At 39.2% G+C, this 18,626-nt stretch overlaps 1 protein-coding gene across 1 annotated transcript in view; it reads right to left on the bottom strand.

Moving 5' to 3' along the window:
* Positions 1-219: 219 nt before the first annotated feature.
* LOC107128169 (uncharacterized) overlaps positions 220-18,626 on the bottom strand; it is a 31,038-nt gene continuing 12,631 nt past the window's right edge. The window contains exon 6 of the mRNA XM_065535546.1: positions 220-1,791. Within this exon, the coding sequence (XP_065391618.1) occupies positions 368-1,791 (1,424 nt within the window). The 3' untranslated portion in view covers positions 220-367. The remainder of the gene's footprint in view (positions 1,792-18,626) is intronic.

Raw genomic sequence — 18,626 nt, 5'->3', positions numbered from 1 at the left:
CAGTATGAATTACCTTATGTTTAGTAAGGGTTGAGAAGTTACCATAGGCTTTGCCACATTCTTCACATTTGTAGGGTTTCTCTCCAGTATGAATTCTCTTATGTTCCATAAGGGTTGAGGACCGGTTGAAAGCTTTGCCACATTCTTCACATTTGTAGGGTTTCTATCCAGTATGAATTGTCTTGTGTGCAGTAAGGGTTGAGGCCTTACTAAAGGCTTTGCCACATTCTTCACATTTGTAGGGTTTCTCTCCAGTATGAATTCTCTTATGTTTAGTAAGGGCTGAGAAGTTAACATAGGCTGTGCCACATTCTTCACATTTGTAGGGTTTCTCTCCAGTATGAATTCTCTTATGTTCACTAAGTCTTCAGGACCAGATGAAGGCTTTGCCACATTCTTCACATTTGTAGGGTTTCTCTCCAGTATGAATTACCTTATGTTTAGTAAGGGTTGAGAAGTTACCATAGGCTTTGCCACATTCTTCACATTTGTAGGGTTTCTCTCCAGTATGAATTATCTTATGTTTAGTAAGGGCTGAGAAGTTAACATAGGCTGTGCCACATTCTTCACATTTGTAGGGTTTCTCTCCAGCATGAATTCTCTTATGTTCAATAAGGCTTGAGGGACAGCTGAAGGCTTTTCCACATTCTTCACATTTGTAGGGTTTCTCTCCAGTATGAATTACCTTATGTTTAGTAAGGGTTGAGAAGTTACCATAGGCTTTGCCACATTCTTCACATTTGTAGGGTTTCTCTCTAGTATGAATTCTCTTATGTTCCATAAGGTTTGAGGACCGGTTGAAAGCTTTGCCACATTCTTCACATTTGTAGGGTTTCTCTCCAGTATGAATTCTCTTATGTTCACTAAGTCTTGAGGACCGGTTGAAAGCTTTGCCACATTCTTCACATTTGTAGGGTTTCTCTCCAGCATGACTTCTCTTATGTTCAATAAGACTTGAGGGCCAACTGAAGGCTTTTCCACATTCTTCACATTTGTAGGGTCTCTCTCTAGTATGAATTACCTTATGTTTAGTAAGGGTTGAGAAGTTACCATAGGCTTTGCCACATTCTTCACATTTGTAGGGTTTCTCTCCAGTATGAATTTTCTTATGTACCGTAAGACTTGAGGACCGGTTGAAAGCTTTGCCACATTCTTCACATTTGTAGGGTTTCTCTCCAGTATGAATTCTCTTATGTTCCATAAGACTTGAGGACCGATTGAAAGCTTTGCCACATTCTTCACATTTGTAGGGTTTCTCTGCAGCATGAATTACCTTATGCCTGGTAAGGGTTGAGGCCTTACTAAAGGCTTTGCCACATTCTTCACATTTGTAAGGTTTCTCTCCAGTATGAATTCTCTTATAATAAGTAAGGGTTGAGGACCAGTTAAAGGCTTTGCCATCTTCTTCACATTTGTAGGAATTCTCTCTGGTATAAATTCTTTTATGTTGACATAGGTGTGAACGCATGCAAAATGATCTGACATATTCCTTACATTTCAAAAGCTTCTTTCTAGTATGCCTTATCTTATGTCTTTTTGAATTTGAACATTTATGAAAGACGTTTACATATTTGCCACATTGAAATACTTTGCTCTGTGTAGTTGTCAAACTCTGGTTAAGCTTATTATAACCTTTTTTGTGCACCTTACACTCATCCACATTGGTACAACCAATTTTTAACTGTAAATTCTCAGGTCCACATTTTTCACATCTTCTCAATATCACTTTTCGGAGAGAATCTTCTATGCCCTGCTCTGGACAAAGGTGTTGAGCAAAATGAGAACATATAACTGAAAAGAAATAAAAATAACAAATTAGTCCACTTATTAGATAAATACAGTTTCCAAATCTAACCTATAAAATTATTCAAACTACATAAGTAAGATTACATTGCAATATGACACAGGCCCTAATTCTTCACAGACATATAAATGTAACGAAAACATACAGACCAAAATACATATGTGGATAATTTATACATGAGTTAAGTGTGTACAGTGTCTGAATTAAACCCAATGCAAAGAACCACATAGAAAAAAACAAAAGTTTGTTACATTTACCCATTACAACTCTTTCTGCTCCTCAGTATTACCTAGTCCCTTCAGAAGTAAATTGTAACTTCTGGCTTTTTTTTAAAGGAAAGTAAAATATTGGCATGTACAATTTAATTTCTGTCTTCTACTGGCCTTTCCACACACTGGTTTCTGTCTCCCATGACATAAATTGCTGAAATCAATGATGGTATACTTTCATTTTGAGTCTGCTGAGACCAAAGGTAAATACACTGCAGCAGAGCACTGCAGTGCTGCAGAGAGAGAACAGGTGTACCAGGTAATTACTTTTCAGGAGAAACATAATCTCTTTAAACTAAAAGTAAGCACAAAATTTCAGACAACACAAATCTGAAGAACATGTTTGACAGACCCACACAATCTCTAGTCAAGACCATTGCTTTCTGACTATGCCAGGACAAAGCTACATTAATAAATTTTGTGACAGGTAACCTTTTTAAATGTCCAAATCTCAAAGATTACATACAATCTATACAAAATAGGGCAACATAATCCCACCAAAAATATTATTAAAATTTCAGAAAGAAACCACTAAAAATTTATATACTAATTTTAAAAATGGAATAACAATGCATGAAACAAGAACACAAAAGACTATAAAAAGTTAGAAAAATGAGGATAAGAACAAAAATATCTAAATTGTGGTGATAAAAATACAAAAATAAATAATTGAAAGATTCTAAAATTAAGAAAAACTATGTAAAAACTAAAAAGCTCAAAAAGCAAATTACAATACACACAAATACATTTATAACAAAAACATATTTATAATCACAATTTCAATAGTTACAGACAAAAAGAGAATTTTGGGAGCTGCAAGAGAAAAGTGATTTGCAAACAGTCTTATGACATGATTAGACGAATTGCTAACAGGAGGAACCAGTTTAGAGAAGAACATAAATGACCTGATGGAGATGAATAACACAGCATGAGAACTTCGTGAAGCATGCACAAGCATCAATAGCTGAATCGATAAAGCAGAAGAAAGGAGATCAGAGATTGAAGATCAACTGAATGAAATAAAGCAAGAAGACAAGATTAGAGAAAAAAGAATAAAAAGAAATGAACAAAGCCTCCAAGAAATATGGGACTATGTGAAAAGACCAAATCTACGTTTGATTAGGGTACCTGAAAGTGACAGGGAGAATGGAATCAAGTTGGAAAACACTCTTCAAAATATCATCCAGGAGAATGTCCCCAACCTAGCAAGACAAGCCAACATTCAAATTCAGGAAATACAGAGAACACCACAAAGATACTCCTTGAGAAGAGCAACCCCAAGGCACATAATTGCCAGATTCACCAAGGTTGAAATGAAAAAAATGTTGAGGGCAGCCAGAGAGAAAGGTCGGGTTATCCACAAATGGAAGCCCATCAGACTAACAGTGGATCTCTCTGTAGAAACCCTACAAGCCAGAAGAGAGTGGGGAGCCAATATTCAGCATTCTTAAAGAAAGGAATTTTCAACCCAGAATTTCATATCCAGTCAAACTAAGTTTCATAAGTGAAGGAGAAATAAAATCCTTTACAGACAAGCAAATGCTGAGAGACTTTGTCACCACCAGGCCTGCCTTACAACAACTCCTGAAGGAAGCACTAAACACACAAAGGAACAACTGGTACCAGCCCCTGCAAAAACATACCAAATTGTAAAGACCATCGACACTATGAAGAAACTGCATCAACTAATGGGCAAAATAACCAGCTAGCATCATAATGACATAACAATATTAACCTTAAATACAAGGGCTAAATGCTCCAATTAAAAGACACAGACTGGCAAATTGAATAAAGAGTCAAGATCCATCTAAGTGCTGTATTTGAGTCTATATGTGCAAAGACACATATAGACTCAAAATAAATGGATGGAGGAATATTTACCAAGCAAATGGAAAGAAAAAAAAAAAAAAATCCGGGGTTGCAATCCCAGTCTCTGATAAAACAGACGTTAAACCAATAAAGATCAAAAGAGACAAAGATGGGCATTACATAATGGTAAAGGGGTCAATGCAACAACAAGAGATAACTATCCTAAATATATATGCACCCAATACAGGAGCACCTAGAATCATAAAGCAAGTTCTTAGGGACCTACAAAGAGACATAGATTCCCACACTATAACAGTGGGAGACAGGCCGGGCGCGGTGGCTCAAGCCTGTAATCCCAGCACTTTGGGAGGCCGAGACGGGCGGATCACAAGGTCAGGAGATCGAGACCATCCTGGCTAACCCGGTGAAACCCCGTCTCTACTAAAAAATACAAAAAACTAGCCGGGCGCGGTGGCGGGCGCCTGTAGTCCCAGCTACTCGGGAGGCGGAGGCAGGAGAATGGCGTGAACCCGGGAGGCGGAGCTTGCAGTGAGCTGAGATCGGGCCACTGCACTCCAGCCTGGGCGGCAGAGCGAGACTCTGTCTCAAAAAAAAAAAAAAAAAAAAAAAAAAACAGTGGGAGACTTTAACATCCCACTGTCAATATTAGCCTGATCAATGAGACAGAAAACTAACAAGGATATTCACGATGTGAACTCAACTCTGGACCAAGCAGACCTAATAGACATCTACAGAACTCTTTGCCACAAATCAACAGAATACACATTCTTCTCAGCACCACATCGCACTTATTCTAAAACTGACCACATAATTGGAAGGAAAACACTCCTCAGCAAATGTAAAAGAATGGAAATCATAACAGTCTCTCAGACCACTGCAATCAAATTAGAACTCAGGATTAAGAAACTCACTAAAAATCGCACAACTACATGGAAACTTAACAACCTGCTCCTGAATGACTACAGGGTCAATAATTAAATGAAAGTAGAACTTAAAAAGTTCTTTGAAACCAATGAGAACAAAGACACAAAATACCAGAATCTCTGGGACTATGACAAAGCAATGTCTAGAGGAAAATTTACAGCACTAAATGCCCACAAGAGAAAGCAAGAAAGATCTAAAATAGACATGCTAAAATCACAATTAAAAGAACTAGAGAAGCAAGAACAAACAAATTCAAACCCTAGCAGAAGATAACAAATAACTAAGAGCAGAACAGAAGGAGAGAGTGACAAAAAAAAAAAAAAAAAAAAAACCCTCAAAAAATACAAATAAAATAAATCCTGAAGAGGCCAATAACAAGTTCTGAAACTGAGGCAGTAATTATTAGCCTACCAATAGAAAATGTCCAGAACCTGATGGATTCACAGCTGAACTCTGCCAGAGGTACAAAGACGAGCTGACCTATTCTTTCTGAAACTATTCCAAGCAATAGAAAAAGAGGGAAGCCTCCCTAACTCATTTTATGAGGCCAGCATCATCCTGATACAAAAACCTGGCAGAGACACAACAACAGCAAAAAAATTTCAAGCCAATATCCCTGATGAACATGGATGTAAAAATCCTCAATAAAATACTGGCAAACTGAATACAGCAGCACATCAAAAAGCTTATCTACCATGATCAAGTTGGCTTCATCCCTGGGATGCAAGGGTGGTTCAACATAGGCAAATCAATAAACATAATCCATCACATAAACAGAACCAATGACAAAAACCACATGATTATCTCAATAGATGCAGAAAAGGCCTTCGATAAATTTCAACACCCCATTCGTCCTAAAAACTCAATAAACTAGGTATTGATGGAACGTATCTCAAAATAATAAGGGCTATTTATGACAAACCTACAGACAATATCATACTGAATGGGCAAAAACCAGAAGCATTCCCTTTGAAAACCTGCACAAGACAAGGAGGTGAGGAGGATTAATTTAACTTGGAAGTGCTATGTCCGGTGAACGATTTAATGTACTATGTACTGTAAATGAACAATAGGTTAGTTGATATTCGGGTTGTGATGCTTGAGCTTTGAGTCTTGTTGTTATGTGTTACAGTTGATTGATCTATTAGAGTGCTTGCTTGTAAGCATGTTGTGGGACTGTGTTTAGTAAGTATGTAAGAATATGTGCTATGTACAGTTAAACATATAGAGTACTATATAGTATTCATGTTGGCTAACAGTAATGCACGATTTACATAAAAGTTTATTGAAATGTTTAATACTTAAGTTGCATTTAAAGCTTGCATACCATAAAAGACAGAAAGTGGTTCAAGTTAGAATGCCAGTTTTGGGTGTTGGTGGTGAAGTTAAGTACTTTCTTTCTGAGTTGCCCTAGGGAGAAGTTTTCCATTTTCAGTTTACAAGACTGGTGTATTTATTTATACTACGGGGGCAGGTTCATTTGAGCAGGTTGTTTTCAATTAGGGAGGCAAGTGGTATTAAGACTAGAATTGTGGTGAAATGTATTACGGATGCTACTTGTCCAATAGTCATAAAGGGTTGGCTTATTGGTTGACTTCCGATTCAGGTAAGAGTTAGTAGAATTGTGATTAGGAGTCAAAATAGGAACTGGCTGAGTGGGCGGAATGCCATACTTTGTTGTTTGGATTTGTGGAGAGTGGGTATGAATAATAAGATAAGGATTGATAGGAGGAGTGCTAACACCCCTCCTAGTTTATTAGGAATGGATCGTAGAATTGCATATGCGAATAAGAAGTATCATTCTGGTTTAATGTGTGGAGGCGTGCTTAGGGGGTTGGCTGGGATGTAGTTGTTTGGATCGCTTAGAAGGTCAGGCGTGAATAATACTAATGTTATTAAGGTTGTGAAAAAGAGGGCTAGGCCTAGGATGTCCTTAATTGTGTAATAGGGGTGGAAGTCGATTTTATCGGAGTGAGAGGAAATTCCGCAGGGATTATTTGATTCTGTTTCGTGTAGAAATAATAGGTGTAGAGTAGTAAAGGCTGTGATAATGAAAGGTAGGATAAAGTGAAGGGTAAAGAATCGTGTGAGGGTGGGGTTTTCAATAGAATATCCACCTCAAACTCATTGGACGAGATTGGTTCCGATGTATTGGGATTGCTGATAGTAGGTTTGTAATTACGGTGGTGCCTCAGAATGATATTTGGCCTCATGGGAGTACATAGCCCATGAAGGCTGTTGCTATGGTTATGAGTAGAAGTGTGATGCCAGTGTTTCAAGTTTCTGTGGGAAGAAAGGAGCCGTAGTAGAGGCCTCGGCCTACATGTAGAAAAAGGCAGATGAAGAGTATGGAGGCGCAGTTGGCGTGGAGGTAGCGAAGGATTCAGCCGTTATTTACCTCTCGGACGATGTGTGCGATTGAGGAGAAGGCGGAGGAAGTGTCTGGTGAGTAGTGTATTGCTAGGAATAGTCCTGTAATAATTTGTAGAATTAGGCAGGTTGCAAGAAGTGAGCCGAAGTTTCATCATATAGAAATGTTAGGTGGGGTGGGTAGGTCAATGAAGGTGTGGTTAATTATTTTTAGGATTGGGTGGGATTTGCGTATTGGGGTCATTAATGTTTTTGTAGTTGAAGTACAACGATGGTTTTTCATATCATTGGTCATGGTTGGAGTCCACGTGAGAACAATGACATATATTTTATTTTTGTTAAACGTATCATTAGTTATGGGGTTTGTGGGGTTTTCTTCTAAACCCTCTCCTATTTATGGAGGGTTGGCATTAATTGTTAGTGGTATAGTTGGTTGTGTGATTATTTTGAATTGTGGGGGAGCGTATATGGGTTTAATGATGTTTTTAGTTTATTTGGGGGGTATGATAGTTGTTTTGGGGTATACTATGGCGATGGCTATTAAGGAGTATCCTGAAACATGGGGATCGGGGCTTGAGGTTTTTGTGAGTTTTCTGGTACGATTAGCGATGGAGGTGGGCTTAATTTTATGAGTTACAGATTTTGATGATTTAGTGGTGGTGGTTAACTTTAATAGTATGGGGGATTGGGTGATTTTTGAGGGTGAGGGGTCGGGGTTAGTTCGAGGGGATTCTATTGGTGCAGGTGCTTTGTATGACTATGGACGTTGATTGGTAGTGGTTACTGGTTGAACGTTGTTTGTTGGTGTATACATTATTATTGAGATTACTCGGGGTAATAGATTATGTTATTAGGAATAAAGTTAGAATGAGGGGAATAAGAAAGGAGAGGGAGTAAAGTTTGATTATGCCTTTTTGGGTGGTTGTGATGGTGGAGATGGTAGTGTGGATATGTGAAATTGTTTTGGTTATAGATTTTTCCAGTCAGGTTAAGTCTAGTAAGAGGAAGGATAGGTTTTGGCTTATAAGTAGATTTTGGTAGGAGGTTATATGGTGAATTGTGATAGGGTAATATCCTAATATGTTGGAGAATTTAAATGTGTGTGATGGCATGTTTATTTTAAGTTTGTTGGTTATAAGGGCAAGGTCTAGGGCTACTAGAAAGCCCAGAGTGGTTAGATATAGGGCTGAGAGTTTTAGATGGTGAGGTATTGTTGGTTGGGGGAGTGAAGTAGGGGAGATATTGTTGGTGATAAGAAATCCTGCTAGTATATTGCCGATAGTGAGGCGTTTGATTGGTTTTAATAAGGTGGGGTCGTTCTCGTTAATATAGATTGAGGTTGGGAAGCGGGGTTGTCCTGTTAGGGTTATAAAGATAGTTTGGGTGCTGTAAGCGCTAGTTAGGGATGTGGCAATGAGAGTGATAGATAGGGCTCAGGCGTTGGTATACGACATGTTTGCGGTTTTGATGATGAGGTCTTTGGAGTAGAAGCCTGTGAGGTAGGGTATGCCTGCAAGTGCTAAGTTGCCAATAAATAGGGAGGTTGAAGTAAGGGGTATTGTTTTAAATAACCCTCCTATTTTTCAAATGTCTTGTTCGTTGTTTAGGTTATGAATAATGGATCCAGAGCAGATGAATAATATAGCTTTGAAGAAGGCATGGGTGCAGATATGTAGAAACGCTAGGTATGGTTGGTTGATGCTGATAGTAACTATTATGAGGCCCAGTTGGCTTGAGGTGGAAAAGGCTACGATTTTTTTAATATCGTTTTGTGTTAGGGCGCAAACTGCTATGAATATGGTGGTAATGGCTCCTAGGCACAATGTAAGGCTTTGGATTAACGTATTATTTTCTATTAGAGGGTGGAACGGATGAGCAGGAATACTCCGGCGACAACTATCGTGCTGGAGTGGAGTAGAGCTGAGACTGGTGTTGGGCCTTCTATGGTGGAAGGTAGTCAAGAGTGAAGACCAAATTGGGCTGATTTTCCTGTTGCTGCCAGGAGAATACCTATTAGTGGGAGAAGACTTGGGTTGGGGTTTAGGATAAACATTTGTTGAAAGTCTCATGAGTTGTAATGTAGGATGAACCATGTTATGCTTAGGATAAAGCCGATATCGCCAATACGGTTGTATAAGATTGCCTGAGTGGCTGCTGTGTTGGCTTCTATTCGAGTGTACCATCAGCTAATTAATAAGAAGGATATAATTCCTATGCCTTCTCAGCCAATGAAAAGTTGAAAGAGGTTGTTGGCAGTGATTAAAATTAGTATGGTGACGAGAAATGTGAGAAGGTACTTAAAGAATTGATTAATGTTTGGGTCTGAACTTATATATCATAGTGAGAATTCTATAATAGATCAAGTAATGAATAGTGCAATTGGGATAAATATTATGGAGAAGTAATCAAATTTGAAGCTTAGTGTTAATTCTGTTTGGATTGTTATTCAATGTCAGTTTGAGATAATTGCTTCTTGGTCCAGGAGAATATACAAGATTATGGGGAGATGGCTAATGGTGAAAGAATATATCATAGTTGTTTTTACGTAGTATGGGTATAGGTGCTTTTTGTTGGGATTAATAAAGGTAATAGCAATTGGTAGAATTAGAGTGGTTAGGATTGTTATGGTAATGGAGGTGTACATGGTTGTTACTTTTATTTGGAGTTGCACCGATGTTTTTGGTTCCTAAGGCCAATGGATAACTGTAATCCTTCAAAAGTTGGGAAAGCCGTATTTATTAAAAACGGAGACATGGGTTAGCAGCCCTTGCTAGCTTTCTCGGTAAATAAGAAGTGGCAGGCCTCTATGGTTAGATCCACAACCTAATGTTTTGGCTAAACTATATTTACAGGAGGTGAAAACTAGAATAACATTAGGGTTAAGGGACAGGAGTATAATAGGGGAAAGGTGTATGAATATTAGTATGTTTTCTCGTGTAAAGGAAGGTTTTATATTAGTAGTGTGATATGTAAGTATTCCTCGTTGTGTTGTGGTAAATATATAGAGGGGGTAGAGGGCTGTAATTAGCATATTAAGTCCTGTAAGCGTAATGGTGATGTATGATCAGGAGAATGAGGTTATTATTACAAGGAGTTCTCCTACTAGGTTAATAGTAGGGGGTAGGGCGATGTTGGTAAGGTTTGCTGCAAATCATCAAAAGGTTATTAATGGAAATAGTATTTGGAGTCCTCGGGAAAGTAGTATAATGCGGCTGTGGGTTCGTTCATAGTTTGAGTTTGCTAGGCAAAATAATATGGATGAGGTGAGTCCGTGGGTGATTATAAGAACAGTTGCACCAATGAAGCTTCAGGGGGTTTGAATGAGGGAGGCTATGATTACTAGGGCTATGTGGCTTATGGAGGAGTATGCGATGAGTGATTTTAGGTCTGTCTGTCGAAGACAGGTAGAGCTTGTTATGATTATGCCCCATAGGGATAGTATAAGGAAGGGGTAGGTTATATGTTCTGTTGTAGGGTTAAGGATAGAGGTGAGTCGTATCATGCCGTAGCCACCTAGTTTTAGGAGTACTGCGGCAAGGACTATTGATCCAGCAATGGGGGCTTCAACATGGGCTTTGGGGAGTCATAAGTGTAAGCCGTACAGGGGTATTTTTACTATGAAGGCTATTATGCATGCTAGTCAGGTAAGATTGTGGGATCAAGTGGTTGTTAGTTTTTGAGCCATGAGCGTGAGTAGCATGATGTTTAGTGAACCCAAACTATTATAGGTATAGATTAACATAATGAGTAGGGGGAGAGAGCCAGTTAGTGTATAGAATAGGAAATATGTGCCTGCGTTAAGGCGTTCTGCTTGGCTGCCTCATCCGGTGATGATGATTAGGGTAGGAATGAGACTGGTTTCGAATGGAATATAAAATATGAATAGTTCTGTGGCTATGAATGTTAGAATTAGAGAGATTTGTAGGAAAATTAACATGGAGAGAGAGAATTTTTTCGTGAGGGGGATTCATTATGTAAGTGATATTGGCTTGCTGTAATTATAAGGGGCAGGAGTCAGGCAGTTAATATTAGGAGAGGTGTCGTTAGAGGGTCGGAAGATAAATGGATTGAGTAGTTGAGGAGATTGTTGCTGGTTTGGTTGAAAAATAATAAGGGGATAATACTGATGGTTAGGCTATGTACGGTAAGGTTAATTCAGATTATGCTATTTTTGGAAAATCACGTTGTTGGTAGTAGTATAATTGTGGGGATAACTATTTTTAACAATGAAGTAAATTTAGGTTGTGGATATAGTCTAGACCATATGTGTTAGAGATTGAGATTAGTAGGGCAAGACCGACTGCTGCTTCGCAAGCAGCAAATACTAGTAGGGCGATGGGTATAATGTTAGCTAGTAAGGAGTGCATGTTTAAAGCTATAAGAGTACTTATAATAAACAGTGATGATAATATTCCTTCTAGGCATAATAGGGAGGATATTAGATGTGAGCGATAGGTTAACATACCTAGGAGTGAGATTATAAATGCTAGTGTAACACTTATATAGATGAAAGGCATTTGGTTAGTATGGTTATCATAATCTAATGAGTCGAAATCATTTGTTTTGTTTAAACTACCTACCAATTCAGTTCAATCCAGTCCTTTTTGAGTTCATTCGTAGGCTAGGCTTAGGGTTAGGACAATAATTAGTGTAATTGATGATTTAGGCATGGTTGGAAGATCTGTTGTTTGGAGAGCTCATGGTAGGGGTAGTAGTAGGGCAATTTCTAGGTCAAATAGTAGGAAGGTAATGGCGACTAAGAAAAATTTTATGGAGAAGGGAATGCGGGCAGGGTTTAGTGGGTCAAAGCCACATTCGTAAGGATCGGTTTTTTCTGCATAAGAGTTCAGCTGGGGTAGTCAGAATATGATAATTATTAGTAGGAGGGTCAGAAGGGTATTAATTGTCAGTGCTAATGCTAGGTTAATTACTCTTTTTCGAATAGTATCGAAACTAGTTGATTGGAAGTCAACTGTACTAATTATACTAAAAGAGTAGGATCCTCATCAGTAGATAGAGATATAAAGGAATAATCAGACCACATCTACAAAGTGTCAATATCAAGCAGCGGCTTCGAATCCAAAATGGTGGTTTGATGTGAAGTGGTATAATAGTTGACAGATAAGGCAGGTAATAAGGAATGTAGATCCGATGATGACGTGAAGTCCGTGGAAGCCTGTGGTGATAAAGAATGCTGAGCCATAGATACCATCGGAAATAGTGAAGGGCGCTTCAAAGTACTCTGAAATTTGTAGTAGGGTGAAGTAGATGCCTAGTAGGATTGTAATGAGTAAAGCTTGGATTGTTTGTTTTCGATTACTTTCTATTAGGCTGTGGTGGGCCCAGGTGATTGTAACTCCTGATGCAAGTAGTACGGAGGTGTTTAAAAGGGGCATTTCTAGGGGATTTAGGGGAGTAATTCCTGTTGGTGGTCAGTGTCCTCCTAGGTGTGGGGTGGGAGCAAGGCTCGAGTGGTAGAATGCTCAGAAGAAACCGGTGAAGAAGAGGATTTCTGAGATGATAAAAAGGACTATTCCATAACGAAGGCTTTTTTGGACAGGTATTGTATGTTGGCCTTGGTAGGTGCTTTCTCGAATAATGTCACGCCATCATTGGTATATGGTTAACACGTTGGTTAGTAGGCCTAGCATTAGTAGAGTGGTGGAGTAAAAGTGAAATCATATAATTAAGCCTGATGTTGTTAACAGGGCTGAGAGAGCCCCTGTTAGTGGTCAGGGGCTAGGTTTAACTATGTGATAGGCATGAGATTGGTGGGTCATTAAGTGTTATCACGTAGATAAAGGATGATTAATAGTGTGAAGACATAGGCTTGGATTAGGGCCACTGCGATTTCTAGAATGGTCAATAGTACTAGAAGTGCATAGATTAGTGAGGTGATAGGGAGGTTGATGGTTGATAATGTTAGTGCAGCACTTCCTATTAGGTGCATTAGTAGATGGCCAGCTGTGATACTGGCGGTTAAGCGTACGGCTAGGGCAACTGGTTGCATGAATAGACTGATTGTTTCAATAATTACTAGTATAGGAATAAGGGGAGTGGGTGTGCCTTGTGGTAGGAAGTGGGCCAGAGAGCTTTTAGTTTTGAAGTGAAGGCCTATGATTACTGTCCCTGCTCATAGGGGAATTGCTATGGCTAGGTTTATAGATAGTTGGGTGGTGAGTGTAAATGAGTAGGGTAGAAGTCCGAGAAGATTGGTTATTGAGATAAAAATAATTAAAGATGTTAGTATTAGGGACCAGGTTTGTCCTTTGGTATTATGGGATATTATTTGTTTTAGGGTTAGTTGGATTAGGTTTTGTTGGATGGTAATTAGTCGATTATTAATAAGGTGTTTGGAGGTTGGAAATAGTACGGGGAGTAAAATGATGAGTACTGCAGCAGGTTGGCCTAGGATTGTTGGAGAGGTAAATGGGGCAAATAGATTTTCGTTCATTTCAATTGTCAGGGGTTATTGTAGGTTTGTGTATTGGGATTCTTTTGTAGGGGAGGTGGGTAGTAGTTTGTGTTTAGTAGTTTTAATTGTATAATAAGAAATAGTGTGGGGAGTATAGTTATGATGATAGTAAACCATACGGATGTATCTAGTTGAGGCATTTCACTGCAGACAGGGTATTTCTCTCGATCTTTAACTTAAAAGGTTAATGCTAGGATAGCTGTACAGTGTATTATAAGAATATTTTGCAGAGAGTTATGGAGTGAGATGTGGAGGGGGGGTCTATAGGGTAAATATAGGCCCTATCTCAAAAATTTTTAGTGGAATCAATTCTGTGACAATGGGTATGAAGCTGTGGTTAGCACCGCAGATTTCTGAGCATTGTCCGTAGTATACACCTGGTCGTGTAGCGGTGAAGGTGGTTTGATTCAGGCGTCCAGGAACTGCATCTGTTTTTAGGCCTAGAGTAGGAATTGTTCATGAGTGTAGGACGTCTTGAGATGTAATTATTATTCGGACAGGGGCTTCAATTGGGAGAACTACTCGGTTGTCAACTTCTAGAAGTCGAAGGTCTCTTGGGTTTAAGAACAATGGGGGGAGTATATAAGAGTTAAAGATTAATCCTCCGTAATCTGTGTATTCGTAGGTTCAGTATCATTGGTGTCCAATTGATTTAATAGTAAAAGAGGGGTAGTTGATCTCGTCTGTTAGATATAGGATGTGCAGGGATGGAAGAGCAATTAAGATTAAAATGATTGCGGGTAAGATGGTTCAAATTGGTTTCTATTTCTTGGGCGTCCGTGATATTGGTGTTGGTTAGTTTTGTTGTGAGAGCTGAAGACAGGGCATATAGGAGTAGAAAGCTAATTAAGGATACAATTATAAAAGTGTGGTCATGAAAAGCAATTAATTCTTCTATGATAGGGGATATAGCATCTTGTAGGCCTAGTTGAACTGAGTGAGCCATATAAGATATATAGGGTTTAACCTATGATTTAGCTTTGACAAAGCTATGAAATAGTTTTTCTAATATCTTATTGAAAAAGTTGTGGAGGTCACAGGGCTGGCTTGAAACCAGTTTTAGGAGGTTCAATTCTTTCCTTTTTCGTTTAGTTTAATGTAGGTTGGTTCTTCAAATGTATGGTAGGGTGGAGGGCAACCATGCAGTCACTCTAGGTTGGTAGAGGCTCTTCAATTAATGAGACTTTACGTTTTGAGGCGAAGGCTTCTCAGGTTATGTAGATTATTAGTATTACTGCTACTAGGGAAATGAAAGAGCCTATGGATGAGATATTTCATCTGGTATAGGCATCGGGGTAGTCAGAGTAGCGTCGGGGTATTCCGGATAAGGCGAGGAAATGTTGTGGGAAGGTTAAATTTACACCTACAAATATGATGGTGAAGTGGGCTTTGGCATAAGTTTGGTCTAGAGTATAGCCTGAAAATAAGGGGAATCAATGAATGAAGCCTCCTATGAGAGGAAATACAGCTCCTATTGATAGTACATAGTGAAAGTGTGCAACAACATAGTACGTATCGTGTAGTACAATGTCTAATGATGAGTTTGCTAACATGATACCGGTTAAGCCCCCTATGGTAAAGAGAAAAATAAAGCCTAGAGCTCAAAGTATTGCGGGAGATCATTTGATATTGCCTCCGTGAAGCGTGGAAAGTCAGCTGAAGACTTTAATGCCAGTGGGAATTGCAATAATTATAGTGGCGGAAGTGAAGTAGGCTCGTGTGTCTATCTGTTCCTACTGCAAATATATGATAGGCTCATACAATAAAGCCTAAAAACCCGATTGACATTATAGCTCAAACTATACCTATGTAGCCAAATGGCTCTTTTTTTCTGGAGTAATATGTCACAATACGAGAGATTATCCCAAATCCAGGTAGAATGAGGATATAGACTTCGGGATGGCCGAAAAATCAGAATAGATGTTGATACAAGATAGGATCCCCCCCCTCCGGCAGGATCAAAGAAAGTGGTATTTAGATTACGGTCTGTTAGTAATATACTAATGCCGGCAGCTAGTACTGGTAGAGAGAGGAGTAAAAGGATGGCTGTGATTAACACTGACCAGATGAATAAGGGGGTTTGATATTGAGATATTGCAGGGGCTTTTATGTTGATAATAGTGGTAATGAAGTTTATAGCCCCTAGGATGGAGGAGATGCCTGCTAGGTGAAGTGAGAAGATAGTTAGATCTACGGAAGCTCCTGGGTGGGAGAAATTTCCTGCTAAAGGAGGATAAACTCTTCAACCTGTCCCAGCACTGGCTTCTACTGCCGCAGATGCCAGTAACAGTAGAAAGGAAGGGGGGAGAAGTCAAAAACTCATATTGTTTAGGCGGGGGAAAGCCATGTCGGGGGCACCAATTATTAGTGGTACTAATCAGTTTCCGAAACCTCCGATTATGATGGGTATAACTATAAAGAGAATTATGACAAACGCATGGGCTGTAACGATAACATTGTAGATATGGTCGTTGCCTAATAGGCTGCCTGGTTGACCCAGTTCAGCTCGAACAAGAAGGCTTCGAGCTGTGCCTATGATCCCGGCCCATGTGCCGAACAGTAGGTAAAGGGTTCCAATATCTTTGTGGTTTGTTGAGAACAGCCAACGGTAGGCGAACATAGGTGGGGGAGGGGGGTAGAATGGCTGAGTAAGCATTAGGCTGTAAACCTAGAGACAGAGATTAAAGTTCTCTTTTTACCAGCTCCGAGGTGATTTTCATGTTGAATTGCAAATTCAAGGGAGCAGTTAATTTCTGCCGGGGCTTCTCCCGCCTTTTTTCCCTGCGGCGGGAGAAGTAGATTAAAGCCAGTGATTAGGGTATTTAGCTGTTAACTAAAATTTTATGGGTTTGAGTCCAATTAATCTAGTAAGGGCTTAGCTTAATTAAAGTAATTGATTTGCATTCATTTGATGTGGAGTAGAATCTGCAGTCCTTATATATTTCAGAAATTAAGCGTGGCTTAACTTACTGAGGGCTTTGAAGGTCCTTGGTCTTACTTCACCTAAATTTCTAGAGGATGACTAGGGTTAGTGGAGAAATTGGTAAGAGGAGGGTGGTGAGGATAATGAGTGGGGGGATGAGGAGTATGGGTTTTGTATTTTCGAATTGTCATTTTATTTTTGTATTGTTGGATGTAGGGAGTATTGCTATGGAGGTGGTATAAATTAGGCGTATGTAAAAGTATAAGTTGAGTAGGGTTATGGTAATTTTAATGGAGGGGATGATGAAGTTATTGCTTTTTGTAAGTTCTTGAATGGTAATTCATTTGGGTAGGAAACAGGTTAGTGGGGGTAAGCCTCCCATGGATAGGAGGGTGATTGATATTAATGGTATTAGTCAGGTTAGTTTGTTTCAAGTGCAGGATAGTATAAGAGTTGTGGTATTTGAGTTTAGGTTGAGAGTTAGGAATGCGGTAGTTGTCATAATAGTGTATATGGTTAGGTAATAGATTGTGATATTTGGGTTGTAGGTTAGTGTTATTACTCAGCCTGTGTGAGTAATTGAAGAATATGCCATGATTTTGCGTAGTTGTGTTTGGTTAAGGCCTCCTCAGCTGCCTATTAGATAGAGTAGAGAGGGTCAGGAGAATATTTGTATTGGTTGAAGAATGTATTTGGTATATAATTGAGATGGGAGCTAGTTTTTGTCATGTGAGGAGGAGCAGGCCAGAAATTAAAGATGTCCCTTGGGTGACTTCTGGGATTCAAAAGCGGAAGGGGGCTATTCCTAATTTTATGGCTAGGGCTGTTGTCATGGCTAGAGATGAAAGTTGGTTGATGTTGTCTGTTGTGGTTCAGCATCTGGAGAGTAGGTTGTTGGAGATAATTGCTATTATGAGGATTATAGATGCGGTGGATTGTATTAGGAAATATTTAATAGCGGCTTCTGTAGAACGGGGGTTTGTTTTTTTGATTAGAATTGGGATGAAAGCTAGTATATTTATTTCTAGGCCTGCTCAGGCGAGGAATCAGTGTGAACTTAGCGTTGTAATGAGAGTGCCTGTGATTATGGTGAGGTAGATAATAAGTTGGGCTAGTGGGTTAATTAGTACGGGAAGGGTATAACCAACATTTTCGGGGTATGGGCCTGATAGCTTATTTAGCTGACCTTACTTAGGATGGAGTGTGGTAGGTAGCACGGAGAAATTTGGGTTCTCAGGGGTAGGTTCGATACCTATAATCCTAGAAATAAGAGGATTAGGGCCTCTATCATTTAATCTATCAAAGTAACTCTTTTGTCAGACATATTTCTAGGTTTGCGGAGGAATACTGGAGATTGCAATAGGTGCTGAGATATACCATATGAGAAGAGCTAGTGTAAGTGGGAGGAAATTTTTTCATAGTAAGTGTGTAAGTTGATCATGGCGGAATCGAGGATATGCCGTTCGGATTCATAAAAATAATGAGGTTAGAAGAAGTGTTTTGGTGGTAAAGCACGTTGTAAATAGTTCTAGGGAATGAATAGAGTATAATGTGCCTAGGAAGATTGTGGTTATTAGGGCATTTATTACAATTATATTTATGTACTCAGCCATGAAGAACAGGGCGAATGGGCCTGCGGCATATTCAATGTTAAAGCCGGAGACTAGTTCCGATTCTCCTTCTATGCGGTCGAAAGGAGCTCGGTTTGTTTCAGCTAATGTGGAGGTGAATCATATTATGGCTAGGGGTCATGATGGTAGAAGGAGTCAGAGGTGTTCTTGTGTTGTGATAAGTATGTGAAGATTAAATGAACCGCTTATTAGTAAGACTGATAAGAGAATAATAGCAAGAGTGACTTCATATGAGATTGTTTGGGTGATGGCTCGTAGTGCTCCGATAAGTGCATAGTTTGAGTTTGATGCCCATCCTGATCATAAAATGGAGTAGACAGTTAGACTAGATGTGGCTAGAATAAATAAAAGTCCTAGATTGAAGTTAATTAGTGGATGGGGTATGGGAAGGGGAGTTCAT

This window comes from Macaca fascicularis, chromosome 19 (assembly GCF_037993035.2).
Source record: "Macaca fascicularis isolate 582-1 chromosome 19, T2T-MFA8v1.1".
Classification (NCBI taxonomy): domain Eukaryota; kingdom Metazoa; phylum Chordata; class Mammalia; order Primates; family Cercopithecidae; genus Macaca; species Macaca fascicularis.
This window is presented reverse-complemented; position numbering and strand designations above follow the sequence as displayed.